This window comes from Clupea harengus, chromosome 3, assembly GCF_900700415.2.
Source record: "Clupea harengus chromosome 3, Ch_v2.0.2, whole genome shotgun sequence".
Taxonomy (NCBI): Eukaryota; Metazoa; Chordata; class Actinopteri; order Clupeiformes; family Clupeidae; genus Clupea; species Clupea harengus.
The window spans coordinates 15717989-15737645 of NC_045154.1; the positions used below are offsets into that span (position 1 = coordinate 15717989).

The following is a 19657-nucleotide window of genomic DNA, read 5'->3' on the forward strand; positions in this document are numbered from 1 at the left end:
ATGATGAGGTCCTGTTCTTAGGCCTGATAAAGGCGATACAATGTTGTTGAATAAGACGCTATATTTCCAGAAGGCTATTTGATTTTAACTAATAATAAGCATTAAAATTATAAACAAAACAAATCAATTGATTACTTACGTCTGAAACTGACGATCGTTGCTCGATTACTGCTGCCTTTCAGTCTACTCTGAAGCAGGACCGACCCGAGTGGGACATAGAGGAAGTCCTTGCAGCTTTTAACATATCAGTTTGCATCAACATTACCATAATAGAGACGGTAGTAGCATTTGTTTGTTATCCCCTAAACTAATGTTAGCTGCAGTATAAATGTAGCCAGTTTTCCTGACCCTGTGCTTATGTGGTCTATCTGGAATCATTGCAGTTGCTAACAACGTTGTTATTTATTGGGCTGCGTTCTCTAGTTAGCTTGCTAGATAACTACCTATAGACTGAGCTTAACTTCAGGAGTTCGCAGTCTGGATTTAGGCCTTCTAAAAGACATACGTAACTATGCTTAACTATTTTCAACGTTCACTGGAGAGAGGAGGCATAACGTTATAAGGCTTGTTATCTAGTGTCACTCTTCAGCATCTTACTTGCTACTAGCATATCTTAATTTGAAGGCTGTCACCGAAGTTCTGAAGCTTTTAAGTCCATTTACGTATCCTTCCTGTGCGTTTTTATGGAAATGTCCTTGTGTAATTGATCGTGTGCATCTTGTGCATTTGACAGGTGGATGTCTTCAGTGCTTCGCCATACACTGAGTAGGACTGCTTGGAGGACAGTCATAGACTACGGTGTGATATAGTTTACGTCTGCAACATGGGGTCCTTGCCTCTTTTAAAGAAAACATAAAACATTCAAGGCTTATGGCAGAGAAACGTCGGTCACTGTGTGAAAGAGGATCGCCGTCTCGGCGGAGTCTGTCTTTGACGAAGAGAAAGAGAGGTAACAGCCATGCCGGGGACGGCGGCCCCAAAGCGGGTACCATCACCTCATTCTTCAGCAACGCGCCACCCAGTAAAGTGGCATGCCCTCTGTGCGACGAGCTCGTGCCTCGCTTCAAGATCAACGAACACATCGACACCCAGTGTCGGAAGTTCCGTCAGGAGAATGAGCGCGAGCACATGCTGGTGTCCAGCCAGGAGCCGAAAACCGCGGCAGCTTCCCTGTCACCTCAGCGTGCCTGCAGGAGGACGCCTGTCCAGCAGACCGGGTCAAAGTCACCTGATCAGACTGGTGAACTTAAGAGCAGTCCTTACTTTAAAAACCAGGGTGTACAAAAACAACAACAACAGGAGGTGGACATAGGGGAAGTCACAAACCAGGCTAAAGTTGTCCAAAACGTCACCCTTGGGAGCCTGTCTTCCAGACTCTCTGGAAAGGCCCTGACGGTCTCAGAAAAAAATAAAACAAGGCAGACAGGTGGCGCAGAAGGGGAAGACGGAGAAAATGGTAAGCTGAACAGTTCTCAAAAAGAAAATCAATTAGAGGTTTCCACAGAGCCAAAATGCTCACTAGTAAATACCTCAGAATGGTTCTCCTCTCAGAAACAAACTGTTTGTGAACAACAGGAAGAGCCTGACCTTGGAGTTGTAAAATCACATTCATCACACGCAACTCCTGTTGACTGCAGCAAGTCTTTTTCATTTAAAAGGAGGTTGACGGAAGTGACTGTAAGGAACGGGTCTGACACACATGCACTTAAGTCCAAACTCAGCAAGAGAGGCAGACATGAGAGAGGCCCTGAAAAAGCCTCCCCTGTCACCTGCCCCCAGCAGGCAGGACCCACTGAGAGCATCACACAGAGAGAAGCCCCCTCAGTCAGTCAGAGCAGTGAGCAGGCATCCACCTCAGGACTGGGTACGCGTAACGAGCGAGACTCCTCCAGCACTGTGAGGAGATCAGAGCTCCAGCAGACAGCACCCAGCGAGGGTGTTGGCCAGGCAGCACCCAGCGAGAGCGTTGGCCAGACAGCACCCAGCGAGAGCGTTGGCCAGGCAGAAGCTCCCTCGGCCAGTCGGAGCAGTGAGCAGGGGTCCCACACTGTGAGGAGAGCAGCGCTGGCTCTTCATCAGGAGCAGAGCTCTGAGTCCACAGAGAAGAGAGAATCAGGAACATCACAGCCGGAGCGTCCGAAGTCCAGCACTGATGCCACACGTGCCAGGGCGGGAACGTCAGGGTCCTTCCGGAAGCCGTATTACCTCAGGAACTTCCTGTCGGTGCTGGAGGCGGTGCTGGAGCACGAGGACGATCGGCTGCTCTTCAACCAGGAAGACCTGGCATCCATCCACGGCTTCCAGCAACTCTCAGGTGGGCCTGAAGCTTCCTCCATTTTACTATAAATGTGTCTCGTAGTGTTTCTGGTGAGGTAGTAGGAATGTGCATTATAACTGTGAAATACTGCAGTCTACAGAAGAAACCAGACCGGTAACCCTAACCCTAACCAGAACTGTAGTCTGAACCTGCATTGTAGTATTTATTGTTACAAGTAGTATTTATTGTCACACCATGTTTTTTTTTTATTGCTCTTAGCTTGACTGTTCTCTCCCTTGTACGTCGCTTTGGACAAAAGAGTTTGCTAAATGACTAAATGTAAATGTAAATGTTGTCAGCTTTACAGTCACTGTCTATAGGGCATCTGCATCGTCTGAGCCTCTGCTGGTGTTCCCTCAGGCCCAGGGCAGATGCTGTACGTGAGGCTGTTCCAGAGGAAGCTGAAGTGGCTGCAGGTGGAGAAGCTGGACTACGCAGACTACTGGACTACGGGGGCAATTATCCTGAAGAGGTGAGGTGGTAACAGAACAGCAGCACTGGGGCAGTTATCCTGAAGAGGTGAGGTGGTAACAGAACAGCAGCACTGGGGCAGTTATCCTGAAGAGGTGAGGTGGTAACAGAACAGCAGCACTGGGGCAGTTATCCTGAAGAGGTGAGGTGGTAACAGAACAGCAGCACGGGGGCAGTTATCCTGAATAAGTGAGGTGGTAACAGGACAGCAGCACTGGGGCAGTTATCCTGAAGAGGTGAGGTGGTAACAGGACAGCAGCACTGGGGCAGTTATCCTGAAGAGGTGGGGTGGTAACAGGACAGCAGCACTGGGGCAGTTATCCTGAAGAGGTGAGGTGGTAACAGAACAGCAGCACTGGGGCAGTTATCCTGAAGAGGTGAGGTGGTAACAGAACAGCAGCACGGGGGCAGTTATGCTGAAGAGGTGGGGTGGTAACAGGACAGCAGCACTGGGGCAGTTATTCTGAAGAGGTGGGGTGGTAACAGATGCACTCTGCCCTCAGACTGGCCACCAGTGATGCACATCTGGCTTAAGTCTCTGGAATATGAAATCCTTTAAAGTTAAATTGTTAAATTCTCTCCCTCTCTCTCTCCCTCTCCCTCCCTCCCGCTCTCTCTCTCTCTCTCTCTCCCTCTCTCTTTCTCTTTCTCCCTCTCCCTCCCTCTCTCTCCTTCCCTCTCCCTCTCTCTCTCCCTCCCTCTGTCTCTCTCTCCCTCCCTCCCTGTGCTGGTACAGAGGCAGGCAGCTGGCTGGGCAGTGCGTGCGTCTGGCTGTGTGTCCGCGTGCCGTGTTCTCTCGGCTGCTGCTGCTGTTCTCACTGACGGAGGCGCTGGACGATGAGACGTCGGCCGCTGGGGGGGGGCAGGGTCAGCTTTACACCATCCTGCTGGTCAACTCAGGACAGCTGGCCTTCCCAGAGTACACCGTCCAGCGCAAGGCCAGAGTGTTCCGCCACAGGGACGACCTCATCAGGTCAGTGGGGAGTGCTGTGTGTGTGTGTGTGTGTGTGTGTGTGTGTGTGTGGTGGGGGGTGTCTGGTGTTAATTGTTTATTGTGTGTGTGTGGACTGGTACGAGTGTTTGTGACGGGCCCTCTCTCTGCACCCCCTCAGGTACGAGGTGGCCATGCGCTGCCTGCAGGAGGTGGCCTCAGCCATGCAGTCAGGCAGCTGGGAGGACGCCCTGGGGCTTTACACAGCTGCCAAGGCAACATGGCAGGAGCTGTGGCAGAGTGGGGACTTCCAGTAAGCACATGGCATCCATTCATCTACACATGGTACCTGCTGTGGCAGTTACTGCTGAGGACATCAGTCCTGCTCTTCTGCTCAGACAGTCATAGATCACCTGGGAAAAGGTGTGAACACATGTTTTCTGTGTGTTTGTAAATAAGTGCTCAGCTGTTAAATGTATCCTTGTTCTACTGTGTGTGTGTGTGTGTGTGTGTGTGTGTGTGTGTGTGTGTGTGTGTGTGTGTGTGTGTGTGTGTGTGTGTGTGTGTGTGTGTGTGTGTGTGTGTGTGTGTGTGTGTAGACATGAGGAAGACCTGCCGGTATTTCTGCGGTTCTTTACTGTAGGGTGGAGCTACACTCGCATTATGTCTCGCGGCGTGGAGATACTCCAGAGGTTACGGCGTTATGAGGTGGGCACACTAACTCTCACGGCTGCGTAGAGGCAAGCTGTGTCATACCATATGAAAGGAAATGTGTCATCTGATGTTACGACTCTGCTGTGTGCAGGAGGCTGTGGCAGAGTTGAGGTCTTTACTGGCCCAGTCAGTCTACTGTCCCGACAGTAGGGGGCGCTGGTGGGACCGTCTGGCCCTGAACCTTCAACAGCACCTCAAACACCATGAACAGGTACAGCATCATCTCAAACACCACGAACAGGTACAGCACCTCAAACACCACGAACAGGTACAGCATCACCTCAAACACCACGAACAGGTACAGCACCTCAAACACCACGAACAGGTACAGCAGCACCTCAAACACCACGAACAGGTACAGCACCTCAAACACCACGAACAGGTACAGCACCTCAAACACCACGAACAGGTACAGCACCTCAAACACCACGAACAGGTACATCACCTCAAACACCACGAACAGGTACAGCACCTCAAACACCACGAACAGGTACAGCATCACCTCAAACACCACGTACAGGTACAGCATCAGCCAAGATACTGAACAGGTACCGAATCAGCCAAGATACTGAATCACTCATCAGAGATGTTTTTTAAAATGAGGGTATATTTCTGAAGTGTTCTTTAGAAAAGTTGAAAAGTTATGTGTAGTCAAAAACCATGAAGGTGTAATTGATATTTGCAGTGTACAGCATACGGTGGTGATGAGGCCGTTCACTGAGCTGGTGTCTCTGGTCTGGGTGTAGGTTTGGCCTCTGAAGTGGATTGAGCTTTCCTTGGTAGATATCCAATGAAATGCACTTAAACTCGGTCCGCTCGTATTGTCCCTGTTGTGGTTTCCACACCGCAGGCTATCGGTGCGATCCGGGACGGGCTCTTGGACCCGCTGGTGCGGACCGGCCACCAGCTGGCGCTGCAGCAACGGGCCGACAGGATGAAGGAGTCGCCGAGCCTGAAGAAGTACCGGCTCCTCCTCAGAGACATGCCCAGCATCCACGTCAATGACGTCCCTCACGTGAGTCTGGGGACAGGGACATTGTGAAGAGATGGCTGTAAGCCCAAAAATCGGTTAGCGGACAGAGCTGCGTGTTTGTAGGTTCAGGGGCGGTAGCCCTCTTGCACACACACCTGCCTCCCATCCCCGAAGCGTCAGGGTCCAGTCCAGTGTGCTACTGTGTAGGCTAGGCCGGTGTCAAGGTATTATGGTACTATGGTATGATTTTCAATTCCGGCAAAAATACAGACACTCCTTTTTCTGTTGAACCAGCCAGATTTAGCTCAGATTAGGTCATTTCTGCTCTGTAGGTCTCCTAGCTTATCAATTAAATATGACTGGATGTGGAATCAGATGACTTCCACCAACTACAAAAGCTGTCTATCAGCCACATGATTTTATTCAACTGCTATTCTGCCGCCACCGCCCACACATCAGCTCCGATCTGCTCACTGATGTGTCGTATCCGCTGTGGTAGAGTCCTCAGGTCCCCCAGCAAGGGATGCTGAATCTATGGCACAAGGCTGCTTATCTCTTATCTATGCATTATTCTATGAGCTAATTATTTTAAGTATTTGAACCCAGCCAGACTTGATTAGGTAGGATAATTGTATAGTAGAAACACAAAATTGTAGGCTAGACGATACATTCTACAATGACTTCTATCACCAGCAACGCAGCTTTTACGTTTTTTTTTTCTTACACAAATATACAAATACATTCATATACCGTGTACCTCTGTGAAATGTGAGGAAGGTATGACAGACGGTATGGAAAACTAGATACCGTGCCTCTCCCCTCACAGACAGCAGGGGCACAGCTGTGTGTTACAGAGAGCAGCCCTCACTGCTGAAGTTACACTCCTGAATGTTTTGTTCTGTGTGTGATTGGCCAGGTCACCATCCGGGGTCACATGTTCCCGCACCAGGGTGGCATGGGTAAATCTGTCTTCCTGCTTCCAGCGGACGGAGAGGGTGATGCCACCATCATGTGTTCTGTGGAGGATCTGGCACTGGCCCACTACAGGCATCTGGGCTTTGACCAGGGTGAGTTAGCATTAGCATTAGCACACTTTGACTAGGGTGAGTTAGCGTTAGCATTAGCACACTTTGACCAGGGTGAGTTAGCGTTAGCATTAGCACACTTTGACCAGGGTGAGTTAGCGTTAGCATTAGCACACTTTGACCAGGGTGAGTTAGCGTTAGCACACTTTGACCAGGGTGAGTTAGCGTTAGCATTAGCACACTTTGACCAGGGTGAGTTAGCGTTAGCATTAGCACACTTTGACCAGGGTGAGTTAGCGTTAGCATTAGCACACTTTGACCAGGGTGAGTTAGCGTTAGCACACTTTGACCAGGGTGAGTTAGCGTTAGCATTAGCACACTTTGACCAGGGTGAGTTAGCGTTAGCATTAGCACACTTTGACCAAGGTGAGTTAGCATTAGCACACTTTGACCAGGGTGAGTTAGGGTTAGCACACTTTGACCAGGGTGAGTTAGGGTTAGCACACTTTGACCAGGGTGAGTTAGGGTTAGCACACTTTGACCAGGGTGAGTTAGGGTTAGCACACTTTGACCAGGGTGAGTTACACACACACGAGATTACAGGCTGACGCTGTGCACACACACACACACACACACACAATCAGATTTCTCACAGACGCTGCACACCACACACACAAGCAGATTACTCTACCACAGACAATGAGCCTCCAGGTTGTGTGTGAGACCTGGTGATGAGAGTGTGTGATTGTGTGTGAGACCTGGTGATGAGACTGTGTGTGTGTGTGTGTGTGTGTGTGTGTGTGTGTGTGTGTGTGTGTGTGTGTGTGACCCTGACCCCTGCCCCTGTCGTCTCTCCTGCAGGGCTGCATGGTGAGGGCTCCACCTTCTCCACCCTGTTTGGGCTCCTCATGTGGGACGTCATCTTCATGGAGGGAGTACCTGACGTCTTCAGATATCCCTACCAGGTATGAGCCACCCACTGACACGACCCACAGACCACCTGCAGGTCAGGTATGAGATACCCACAGACCACCTGCAGGTCAGGTATGAGATACCCACAGACACGACCCACAGACCACCTGCAGGTCAGTGGTGACTTCAGATCTGTGGTCTGGGGGTAGTTGTGGAGGTGTGCTGCTCTTTACTGGTCTCGTCCCTCTGTCTCTCGTCAGACATGCCCGCTCGACCTGCACACTGATTGTTTCTACGGTAACCGGCGGGAGGCCATCGAGGCGCGCGTGCAGCTGGTCCGTGAGGCCTCGGGGGAAACCCTGCAGGAGCTGCTGGCTGACGTGTGGCACAGGCAGGAGGGCCGAGTGTGTGCGCTGGTCAACTGGGAACGCTTCTCATCTCTGCAGCAGGCTCAGGTGAGCTGTGTCTGTGTCTGTGTGTGTCTGTGTGTGTGTGTGTGTGTGTGTGTGTGTGTGTGTGTGTGTGTGTGTATGTGCGCGTGCTGGTCAACTGGGAATGATTCTCATCTCTGCAGCAGGCTCAGGTGAGCAGTGTGTGTGTGTGTGTGTGTGAACGTGCTGATCAACTGGGAATGCTTCTCATCTCTGCAGCAGTGGTCAGCTGAAAAGAGTGAGCACTGGTCATGTCCACACAGCAGTGGTCAGCTGGTCCTGTCCACACTGCAGTGGTCAGCTGATAATAGTGTGCGCTGGTCATGTCCACACTGCAGTGCATCAGTCCTACTCTCCTCCCTCCACACAGGGTCTGGTGGCATGTATGGGCGGCTCTTTCCTGGCCGAGGTGATCCTGAGGATGGCCAGAGACTACAGACACTGCCGTGCAGGCCTGCCTGACCTGGTGGTGTGGAACACAGGCACCTGCCGCTACAAGGTGAGGGGGCACACAGCTACAGGGTGAGGGGGCACACAGCTACAGGGTGAGGGGGCACACAGATACAGGGTGAGGGCACACAGCTACAGGGTGAGAGGGCAGCTACAGGGTGAGGGCACAGGCAGCTACAGGGTGAGGGCACACAGCTACAGGGTGAGAGGGCAGCTACAGGGTGAGGGCACAGCTACAGGGTGAGGGCACACAGGGCAGCTACAGGGTGAGGGCACAGCTACAGGGTGAGGGCACAGCTACAGGGTGAGGGCACACAGATACAGGGTGAGGGCACACAGGGTAAAGCAGGCAGAGTGCGCAGCTGCATGCTGTGAGAATACAGCGGGCCGCAAACAGCTTCAGGAATGAGCAGGAACTGATCATCATGACCCTGGAGGCCATGTAGTGTAGTGTATGTTAATAAAACTGTGTCAAGTAGTTGTGTAATTAATAATTTAGGATTCTCAGCTCCCTTCAGATGGAGGCATTCCTCCAGTTTCATTGCAGCTTATTCAGTTTTGTTGCAGCCTATGCATGTTCTGCACTCTGATGTATGACAGAAATATTTGCTGATTACAGTTTAAACTAAATAACTTAAAACTAATTGAGAACAGAAACTGAAGCAGTTTACTGAAGAAAATTATCTATCACCTGTTTTCACTTTTTGGGGATTTATTGAGCCACCAGACTCTTCACATGTGTGCTCATATACCACTGGGTACAACAGGAAAACACAAGCATTCAGAAATCACATGTATCTTAATGTCAAGTAATACATATTTATCCATAAGCAAACACCTCTATGTTTCAATGATGACTCTGACTGTCCTCTGTGTGAGTGTTTAAAGAGAGCCTGTTGTGTGAGTGTTTAAATGATGACTGTCATCTGTGTGAGTGTTTATAAGATGACTCTGCTGTGTGAGTGTTTAAAGGATGACTCTGCTCTGTGTGAGTGTTTAAATGATGACTGTCATCTGTGTGAGTGTTTAAATGATGACTGTCATCTGTGTGAGTGTTTATAAGATGACTCTGCTGTGTGAGTGTTTAAAGGATGACTCTGCTCTGTGTGAGTGTTTAAATGATGACTGTCATCTGTGTGAGTGTTTAAATGATGACTGTCATCTGTGTGAGTGTTTATAAGATGACTCTGCTGTGTGAGTGTTTAAAGGATGACTCTGCTGTGTGAGTGTTTAAATGATGACTGTCATCTGTGTGTGTGTTTAAATGATGACTGTCATCTGTGTGAGTGTTTATAAGATGACTCTGCTGTGTGAGTGTTTAAAGGATGACTCTGCTGTGTGAGTGTTTAAAGGATGACTCTGCTCTGTGTGTGTGTTTAAATGATGACTGCTGTGTGTGTGTGTTTAAATGATGACTGTCATCTGTGTGAGTGTTTAAATGATGACTGTTGTGTGAGTGTTTAAATGATGACTGTCATGTGTGTGAGTGTTTAAATGATTACCTAAATTTCCTTCGGGATTAATAACGTATCCATCTATCTATCTATCTAAATGATGACTGTCATGTGTGTGTGTTTAAATGATGACTGTCTGCTGTGTGAGTGTTTGAATGATGACTGTCTGCTGTGTGAGTGTTTAAAGTGAGCCTGTTGTGTGTGTGTTTAAATGATAACTGTCTGCTATGTGAGTGTATAAGATGACTCTGCTGTGTGAGTGTTTAAAGGATGACTCTGCTCTGTGTGTGTTTAAATGATGACTGTCATGTGTGTGGGTGTTTAAATGATGACTGTCCTCTGTGTGTGTGTTTAAATGATGACTGTCTGCTGTGTGAGTGTTTAAAGGATGACTCTGCTGTGTGAGTGTTTAAATGATGACTGTCTGCTGTGTGAGTGTTTATATGATGACTGTCATGTGTGTGAGTGTTTAAATGCTGACTTGTGTGAGTGTTTAGAGTGAGCCTGTTGTGTGAGTGTTTATCTGATGACTGTTCTGTTGTGTGAGTGTTTAAAGGATTTCTCTGCTGTGTGAGTGTTTAAAGGATTTATCTGCTGTGTGAGTGTTTAAAGGATGACTCTGCTGTGTGAGTGTTTAAATGATGACTGTCCTCTGTGTGGGTGTTTAAAGTGAGCCTGCTGTGGTTTCTCCAGGTGGTGGAGGTGAAGGGCCCTAATGATCGGCTGTCCCAGAAGCAGCAGATCTGGCTGGATGAGCTACGGAAGTGGGGCGCTGACGTGGAGGTGTGTCACGTGACCGCCACAGGGGGGCGCACCGCCCACCTGGACTGAGGAGCACGGGGAGTGAAGGTGCTCCACGCTCACCAACCATATACCTCCTGTGTGTACCATACGAAGATCCGGCCTCCTGTGTGTACCATACGCAGACCCATATACCTCCTGTGTGTACCATTCGAAGATCCGGCCTCCTGTGTGTACCATACGCAGACCCATATACCTCCTGTGTGTACTATATGCAGACCCATATACCTCCTGTGTGTACCATATGAAGATCCGGCCTCCTGTGTGCACCATACGCAGACCCATCCTCTTTTATGTACTATACTAAGGTGCATCCTCAGAGGGCTGCCTTGCGTTAATGTATGAAATCTGCTGCTGAAGCTCTGAGATCTCTGTGGAAACGTTTATGAAATACTGTGGGCGTGAGTCAAGACGCATGGCTTTGTGTTCTGTGAGCCAACAAACTGAACTGTGTGTGTGTGTGGGGGGGGGGGGGGTGTGTGTGTGTGTGTGTGTGTGTGTGTGTGTGTGTGTGTGTGTGTGTGTGTGTGTGGGGGGGGGGGGGGTCATTCAGAGCTGACCTCTTAAATTAAATAATAATCTCAAATATTTTTTGTACAGGTGCATTGGAATGGAACTGTAAAGTAAAATGTAACTTTGAACTTTGACTACTTGTGTGTTGTCATTGTGAAAACTGAATGGCAAGTCTTACTGAGGTCCGTGGGCAGTTGGAAGCGTAGAGTCGAGAGTGGACACTCTCCAGCGTCTCCACCTTACTCACTGCTGGCCTGAATAGGACAAACAGAACATTCATGTCCACACATCCCTTCCTGCAGTAATCATGTCCACACGTCCCTTCCTGCAGTAATCATGTCCACACATCCCTTCCTGCAGTAATCATGTCCACACGTCCCTTCCTGCAGTAATCATGTCCACACATCCCTTCCTGCAGTAATCATGTCCACACGTCCCTTCCTGCAGTAATCATGTCCACACATCCCTGCAGTAATCATGTCCACACGGCCCTTCCTGCAGTAATCATGTCCACACGGCCCTTCCTGCAGTAATCATGTCCACATGGTAATCATGTCCACACATCCCTGCAGTAATCATGTCCACACATCCCTGCAGTAATCATGTCCACACGGCCCTTCCTGCAGTAATCATGTCCACATGGTAATCATGTCCACACATCCCTTCCTGCAGTAATCATGTCCACACATCCCTTCAGTAATCATGTCCACACATCCCTTCAGTAATCATGTCCACACGGTCCTGCAGTAATCATGTCCACACGTCCCTTCCTGCAGTAATCATGTCCACACGTCCCTTCCTGCAGTAACTCATGTCCACACATCCCTTCCTTCAGTAATCATGTCCACACGTCCCTTCCTGCAGTAACTCATGTCCACACATCCCTTCCTTCAGTAATCATGTCCACACGTCCCTTCCTGCAGTAATCATGTCCACACGTCCCTGCCTGCAGTAATCATGTCCACATGTCCCTTCCTTCAGTAATCATGTCCACACGGCCCTTCCTGCAGTAACTCATGTCCACACGTCCCTTCCTGCAGTAACTCAGTATTATAGAGCAGTGATATACAGCAGTAATAGGGCTGAGCACAGAATGCCTCATGTAGAGGCTGAGGCCTCAAGCAATGATCCGGCATTCCAACTGAGTTCTGGAATCCTCATCCCTCCATCTCCATTCCAACTGAGTTCTGGAATCCTCATTCCTCCATCTCCATTCCAACTGAGTTCCGGAATCCTCATCCCTCCATCTCCATTCCTTCCTTTGTGCAGCTCTGCGAAACTTAGGTGCCGAAAGTACAAACCTGTTCTATTGATTCTATGTCGGTGTGTCTTACTTGAGCATCAGAACTCGCCTCTGAGCCTGTGCAGGTGTGTCTACACACACACACTCTCTCCTCTGTGAGCCTGCGCAGGTGTCCACACACACACACACTCTCTTCTCTGAGCCTGCGCAGGTGTGTCTACACACACACACACTCTCCTCTCTGAGCCTGCGCAGGTGTCCACACACACACACACACACACACACACACACACACACTCCTCTCTGAGCCTGCGCAGGTGTCCACACACACACACACACACACACACACACACACTCTCTTCTCTGAGCCTGCAACGGTGTGTCTATAGACACACTTCCAGAGGTCCTTTGTGAGCGTGTGTAGATAGCACCAGGACCTCCCTCCTCCAGGAGGGCGGCGGTCAGCCCTGGCTGTCTTTCTCCTCCTCCCCTGTCCCCTTCTCCTCCTTCAGCCTGATCTGCCTCAGGAGCTGGTCCCTCTCGAGCTTCATCCTGGCCTCCAGGACCTGCCTGAGAGAGCCCAGGCTGTCATGGACGAAGGTGAAGCCTGACATCAGAGAAACACAAACAAGAATAATTCAAACTATATTATTATGACTAGCTAGCTCCGCGAACTCCGTTGGCTGGCTTAAATATGGAGGTCTACGTGGTTAATAGTCCATGCAATCATATTTGGATATTGGAAACGTTAGCCTATGGAATACTAATAGAGTGGCAGCCATGGACTGATGAAAAATGATCAGCTTGATTTAACATCTTCATAGAGGCTATGGGTTATTTTTAAAGAATATTATTAGGATACTGCTCATAGGCCTATTGAAACATTTAATAAATAAAGTAAAGGTGTGTTACTGTAAGCTATTTTATTTTTAATAAATAACAGTCTGCGAGATTGTTAGCTTGAGCACTTGCTCCCCTGGTCCTGATGAGATGAATAGTCGATTCTTTACATTTTTTAATTTTCCCAAGTAGCCTACAGCATAAGGGCCGAAACACACCAAACGCGTTTTTAAAAAACGGGACACTAGCAAATGCATTGTTTCCTATGGTACGGCGCGCCTTGCGTGTGCGCCTTTTCTCCGCCACGCGTTGCGTATTTGTAGCATTTTTTAGGTGCGCTTAAAAGTTGAAATATTCTCAACTTTTCAGCACAAGGTGCGGAGGCGCACCGCTCATCAATGTCACACTCAGCCCAGGCAGGTTGCGCACGCAGCTCTGCTTCCTAGGCGCCAGGCAAAACAGCCTGGTGCCCCATGCGGCTGTTTTGCCCGCCGCACTTTGCCAAGATGTTTTTGAAGCGTCTTCCGTTTTAAAAACGCGTTTGGTGTGTTTCAGCCCTTAGAGTGTAGTAAACATCATGCCTCTGTGCACTGCCCCCTAGTGGAAGACAGTGGTAAAATGTGCCCATCTCACATACAGCACCTGTGTCGTGTGGTACCATTTTCAGTCTCTTTCATTTTGTAATGAATCATAACATTTTGCAGTGATTGTTGTTAAATGTGGGTGTTGTGGTACCATTGTTAGTCTCTTTCATTTTGTAATGAATCATAACATTTTGCAGTGATTGTTGTTAAATGTGGGTGTTGTGGTACCATTGTTAGTCTCTGCTCTCATCGCCTGCATCTCCTCCCAGAGCTTCTTCTGGAGTTGGCTGACGCGGCTGTCAATCATCTCCTCCAGGCTCCTGTCAGGATGTGGCAGTCCTCTCTTCTTCTGTGTTTCCTCCAGCCTGTCCAGTTTATCTGACAGCAGGCCGTACCTCTCCAGCATGGCCTTCTCATTACCACTCTTCTCAAAACACAAGGCGGAGAAGAAAGAGTGTTTCTGTTATAGTACTGTAAATACATGGGTATGCTGAAGAGTAGACTGACTGATTAATAGCTAGCTCAGTAGACCTCTTCACATTTAAACCAGTTGCTGAAGAGGCTTTCATAACTACTTCATGAAGACGCAGTTAAGATTCTACTGTTATTCTCACACTTCTGTTCCTCATGGACTGCACCAGGCTCTCGATCTTGTCCAGGGCGCCCCTCAGCACACTGTCCCGCTCTGTCTTCAGACAGCTCTGTGCTGAGGTGATCTGGGCTTTCAGCTCCTCCGACAGGGCTTTGAACCTGGCAGTGATGGAGAGATGGAGGGGGGGGACACACTGGGAATGATGGAGAGATGGACGGAAGGACACACACTGGGAATGATGGAGAGATGGAGGGGGGGGAGACTGGGAATGATGGAGGGAAGGAGACACACTGGGAATGATGGAGAGATGGAGGGGGGGAGACACTGGGAATGATGGAGGGGAGGAGACACACTGAGAGACTGGCAGGAGCCCACTAACAGCCAGGGAGGGTGATGGCTTACCTTGTGTCCTCTATGTTGCCTGAGGGTATGCTGGTCTGGTCTGGGGTGCTTCCTCGTGCTGCTTTGCTGCACACCAAACTAACCTTCCCCCGGAGCATGGGACAGAAAAAAAGAACCGGTGTTGAATGTGTGATGTAAGCACCTTTTACAGCAGTGCTGTCATTCAACACTAGTTTCAAACTCCACCTGGTCCAGTCCTGTACTTAGATGTGTGATGTGGTCATGGCTGTGGGTCTGTTTTACTTTTGTTTGTGTGTGTGTGTGTGTGTGTGTGTGTGTGTGTGTGTGTGTGTGTGTGTGTGTGTGTGTGTGTGTGTGTGTGTGTGACTGAGCCACCTGTGTTTCCAGGTCCCTGAGTTTGGCCTCCATGGATGTTTGGGAGCCGTGATGCTGCCTGATCAGCCTGTAGATCCTCTCATTGGTGCCGCGGAAATCAGCTGCCAGCCTGGCAATGCTGTCATCACACCTGTCAACACACATGGAGAATCCACAGCGCGCACACACACACACACACACACACACACACACACACACACACACACACACACACACACACACACACACACACACACACAAACACAAACATCACACCTGTCAACACACTGCATTAAGCCTAGGCTGCCAAGGACTTTAGTTATGCTGCCATAGGCCTAGGTTGCCAAGGACCTTAGTGATGTTGCGTTAGACCTAAGTTGCCAAGGGCCTTAGTGATGCTGCGTTAGACCTAGGTTGCCAAGGACCTTAGTGATGTTGCGTTAGACCTAAGTTGCCAAGGGCCTTAGTGATGCTGCGTTAGACCTAGGTTGCCAAGGACCTTAGTGATGTTGCGTTAGACCTAGGTTGCCAAGGACCTTAGTGATGTTGCGTTAGATCTAAGTTGCCAATGGCCTTAGTGATGCTGCGTTAGGCCTAGGTTGCCAAGGGCCTTAGTGATGCTGCGTTAGGCCTAGGTTGCCAAGGATCTCTCATACCATATAACTTCTCCTTCCTCTGCCATCTCTCCGGTGTCTGGCTACTGTAAACATGTCATTTTGAATCTGTGTACTAACTTGTCTCTCTTCTCTCTCCCGATAGTAGGACCATTGCTTGCAACGCTGATGGATGTTACCACTGTTCTCCACCACTATAACTACGTTTACACTTAAGTATACAAGACTATCTATAAGAATACCTAATGCTAGCCTGACGATGTCATACTCATAATTCTAGTCAGACTCTTCACTGGGAGGCGCTGCTGTCCCCTGCTTCCTGCTGCCCAATCACATCTAACAATCGCATCCAAAGTTCTACTACTCCAAAGTTCGACTACTCATTGCCTACAATGCACCACACACACACCACCCATTTCTGTGCTAATATGATCACAATCATCCACTCATTCTATTCATAAGAACCCTATGTGAGACCATTATATTTGAATGCTGGCATTGCTCTCTTAACTTACGATCTGCCTTTCTACACTCTGCGACCTGCATTAATGCCTGATCTACAACTGCCCCACTTATGCCAACCTGTATGTATGCCTGATGTACAACTGCCCCCATATGCTAACCTGTATGTAGGCCTGATGTACAACTGCCCCATGTATGCCAATATAATGTATATCTGAAGTATTTTCTTGATTCTGTGTATGAACTATCTGCCTGCCTCTTCCTCAAGCCCCACAGATGGACCTCACACACACACACATCACCCCCTGTGTGAGGAGGCCAAAAGAACAGGAGGCTACAAACAGGAAGGAAAGAGCAGGAAGTCTCAGAGAAGGTGATGTTGACCTCTGACCTCCCCACTCTTGCCCTGAGGTCACTGAGGACAGCGAGCTGCTGCAACTCCATCCTGCGGACGCTTGTTTGGGTCCCGTGAGTCACTTCATCCTGAGCTCTCATCTGCTGCTGGACACCCTGTACACACACACACACACACACACAGGGGAATATTCTCACCTACACAGCAGTGACACCCTGTACACACACACACGCGCACACACACACAGCACTGACAGACGGTACACACACACAGGGGGATATTCTCACCAACACGGTACACACACACAACACTGACAGACGGCACACACACACACACAGGTGGGTATTCTCACCTACACAGCACTAACAGACGGTACACACACACACCCACAGCACTAACAGACGGTACACACACACACAGCACTAACAGACGGTACATACACACACACACACACACACACACAGCACGGTACACAGGGTGAATTGCTGCAAGGCTCGTTTGTGATCACAGAGCGTCACACATCATATTAATGGTTTAAGCCATACGTACAAGACGTACAAATACTGTATTTGATCAGGCCTTTTCCTCCTTCCCTTGTACATCCTGAGGAAACGGTCTATAATTCTGCACGTGTGGCTGGCTTGCCGATGTGGTAGACATGCCATTTTCAACATCGAATCCTTCCCAAGGAAAGGTGCAAGTAAAAACCAGGTAGGTATGGGACCAAATAACCGTAGCCTACCTGAATATCCCGGTTGAGTCGCCGAATAAGCGCCGTAACTGCGCGGATGTGGTCGTCAAGTAGGAGACGGATCTGCTCTTGGTCTTCAGCCTCTCTGACAGCGTTTTCATTACCCTCGCGCAGATTGGGGGCCATATCACCGCAGGTACCCCGGGGGGAAACGGAGCATTTCTCACCGTGGCGAGCTCTCCTACGGGGGACAACAGAAGGACAGAACTCAAAGTTCTGAATTGGATCACTAATTAATTCAAATGTTACCTTTTAGGACTGTTCGTGCCTCGGTAGACTAGGAAGGCGTGGTCGCGACATCTCAGGTGGCTTGATAGGCGGATGAATGGCAGGTGAAGAGCACCAGCGGAGGACATTACGTTACTGAGGAGAACTGTGGAGAAGAACACAATGGCCTATGCTTAGCCTAACTTTTTAAAGCACCGATGCAAGTAAACTATGCAAAACACAGACTATAGGCCGACTCTTGAGGATAAATTCGATATCATTGCATACCTGGAGGAAACATTTACCTTCCGACCATAGCAAAGGCATGACATTACAAGCGGTTTCGGGTCCACATGCTCGACATCGGATACTCTGTGGTGCTAGGCTATTCATGGCAGAGGAATGATGCTGTGACCATAGTAACGAAAGACACTGCAAATATGCAAATGAACAGTAGCCTACATTCCTCCACAGAATAATTATCTTGCAGTAAATAGAAATCTCAAATTAAAACACCAACAAATAAACAATGAGGTGAGTTCATTAATATTTTTTAGGTCTGATATTTTCAATTTAGTGAGTGGCACGGCACCCGCATTTGAAATGTGGGCCTAATGCAGGCATAGGCTATAGGCCTACTTCAATTAATGATTATAAAATGGTCATAACATTCATTAAAACTCTGTCTCGCATTAAAACGCAGTATCTCTGTGTTTTAAAGTGAATTGTCCTGTAAGTTTTATTTTAAATGTGTACAATTAATGGTAGGCACCTGCACAAATAGACCCCAGACGATGCTCAAGCACCTGCCCACATGTTCTCGGAGTGAATGAGTGCCCTTTATGCAGGAACTTTTTTTTGCAAGAACTATTTCTAGTTTTATATCTTAGGTCTATTAACTATATCATCACATTTTAATTAAAGCAGCAATACGGAGTTCTGTTCCAAAACTAGCAAGCTATCTACCTAAAAGCTATGCAAAAACCTTGCAAACACCACCAACAGCCCAGTTGACACTGACAGAAGCTTGCCAACATACTAACTGGTGTCTTTTGGCAGTATAGCTAGCAATGTCATGCTGTGAAAGCTTTTCTTCCATTTTTGCAGGGTATTCCAGCCCACTACACAGAACTACATAGGGCATATCCTGGATGGCTAGTGGGAGAGACACAGGTGTTTATCTGTCCTTCTCATGACCATATACTATTAAAATGAATTTGAGAATGGTACCAAAACTATGGTATCAAAAAGTGTCAAATTGTTGCATAGTGTTACTTTAAATGCATGCCGTTGGAACAGGAGTGTGCTCTCCCTCCCTGCGATGTGTTAAAGGCATTTTAAGCTAGCTCATAGGCCTACATAAAATGAATGATAGATAGATAGATAGATAGATAGATAGATAGATACATGGACGGATTAAGAAACCACGGGCTCCTGGGCCTGGACATGTTAAAGGCCCCCCCCAAAATTATTAGCGACACTTTTCATCCACATGTTCGGATACATTTAGAAAGCAGGGTCTGCTTTGCCTACGAACCTTCGACGCTGGCTGCATTGTCTATAGTTACGCCCCTGGCGCACATGCACATTTTCTAACATAGGCCTACATAAAATGAATGAATGATAGATAGATAGATAGATAGATACATGGACGGATTAAGAAACCACGGGCCCCTGGGCCTGGACATGTTAAAGGCCCCCCCCCCCCCAAAATTATTAGCGACACTTTTCATCCACATGTTCGGATACATTTAGAAAGCAGGGTCTGCTTTGCCTACGAACCTTCGACGCTGGCTGCATTGTCTATAGTTACGCCCCTGGCACACATGCACATTTTCTAACACAGCACAGGTACACTTTATTAAAGCCATTAGCAAATGAACAAAATACACCTTTTTCAATCACAAATAAGAGATACATAACAGCAACTTCACGCAGAGGCTCTGGCTTAGGGGCCCCCTGAGCTCATGGGCCCCTGGGCCCCTGGGCCTGGGCCCGGTAGGCCCGTTCGTTAATCCATCCCTGGATAGATAGATAGATAGATAGATAGATATGAGTTACTGTAGGACACTTTTTTTCATAAATAACGGTGAGTGGGGTGACCTTTTTTATACCTTGAGCACCTGATTAATGGAAACATGGTATTTGAAACAAAATACAAGAACATTTTTAGGCAGCTAAAAATATTCTGTTTAAAGTAATCAATTTGTTAAATGTCGGCAAAAAAAATACATGAAGTTAAATATATATTGCCTACTTCATAGGCAGTAGGAGAGACGTAATCCTGCGTCTAACGTCAT

At 48.4% G+C, this 19657-nt stretch overlaps 2 protein-coding genes across 2 annotated transcripts; one reads left to right on the forward strand and one right to left on the reverse strand.

Moving 5' to 3' along the window:
* The first annotated feature begins 164 nt into the window (after positions 1-164).
* fan1 (FANCD2 and FANCI associated nuclease 1) lies at positions 165-10957 on the forward strand. Its single transcript, XM_031562318.2, has 14 exons — positions 165-278; positions 734-2314; positions 2678-2772; positions 2805-2836; positions 3525-3761; positions 3901-4032; positions 4319-4427; positions 4525-4644; positions 5284-5448; positions 6323-6473; positions 7293-7396; positions 7604-7798; positions 8145-8273; positions 10372-10957. The coding sequence occupies exons 2-14, from the start codon at positions 871-873 to the stop codon at positions 10507-10509; spliced, it is 3051 nt and encodes a 1016-aa protein (XP_031418178.1). The 5' UTR covers positions 165-278; positions 734-870; the 3' UTR covers positions 10510-10957.
* A 1640-nt stretch (positions 10958-12597) lies between these two features.
* On the reverse strand, positions 12598-17717 carry LOC105892348 (family with sequence similarity 81 member B). The gene is made up of 8 exons (XM_031562324.2): positions 17646-17717; positions 17142-17523; positions 16436-16554; positions 14990-15119; positions 14654-14736; positions 14274-14409; positions 13888-14083; positions 12598-12842 (listed from the first exon to the last, which is right to left on the reverse strand). The coding sequence occupies exons 2-8, from the start codon at positions 17274-17276 to the stop codon at positions 12697-12699; spliced, it is 945 nt and encodes a 314-aa protein (XP_031418184.1). The 5' UTR covers positions 17277-17523; positions 17646-17717; the 3' UTR covers positions 12598-12696.
* Positions 17718-19657: the final 1940 nt, after the last annotated feature.

Coding starts and splice junctions, on each gene's coding strand:
- fan1 (XM_031562318.2), top strand. CDS start 871: ATGGCAGAGAAACGTCGGTCACTGTGTGAAAGAGGATCGCCGTCTCGG. Junction 2,315..2,677: donor CGGCTTCCAGCAACTCTCAG/GTGGGCCTGAAG, acceptor GTGTTCCCTCAG/GCCCAGGGCAGATGCTGTAC. Junction 4,428..4,524: donor AGAGGTTACGGCGTTATGAG/GTGGGCACACTA, acceptor TGCTGTGTGCAG/GAGGCTGTGGCAGAGTTGAG.
- LOC105892348 (XM_031562324.2), bottom strand. CDS start 17,276: ATGGCCCCCAATCTGCGCGAGGGTAATGAAAACGCTGTCAGAGAGGCT. Junction 14,737..14,989: donor TCAGGGACCTGGAAACACAG/GTGGCTCAGTCA, acceptor CTCCGGGGGAAG/GTTAGTTTGGTGTGCAGCAA. Junction 12,843..13,887: donor GAGAGCAGAGACTAACAATG/GTACCACAACAC, acceptor CTCTGATGTCAG/GCTTCACCTTCGTCCATGAC.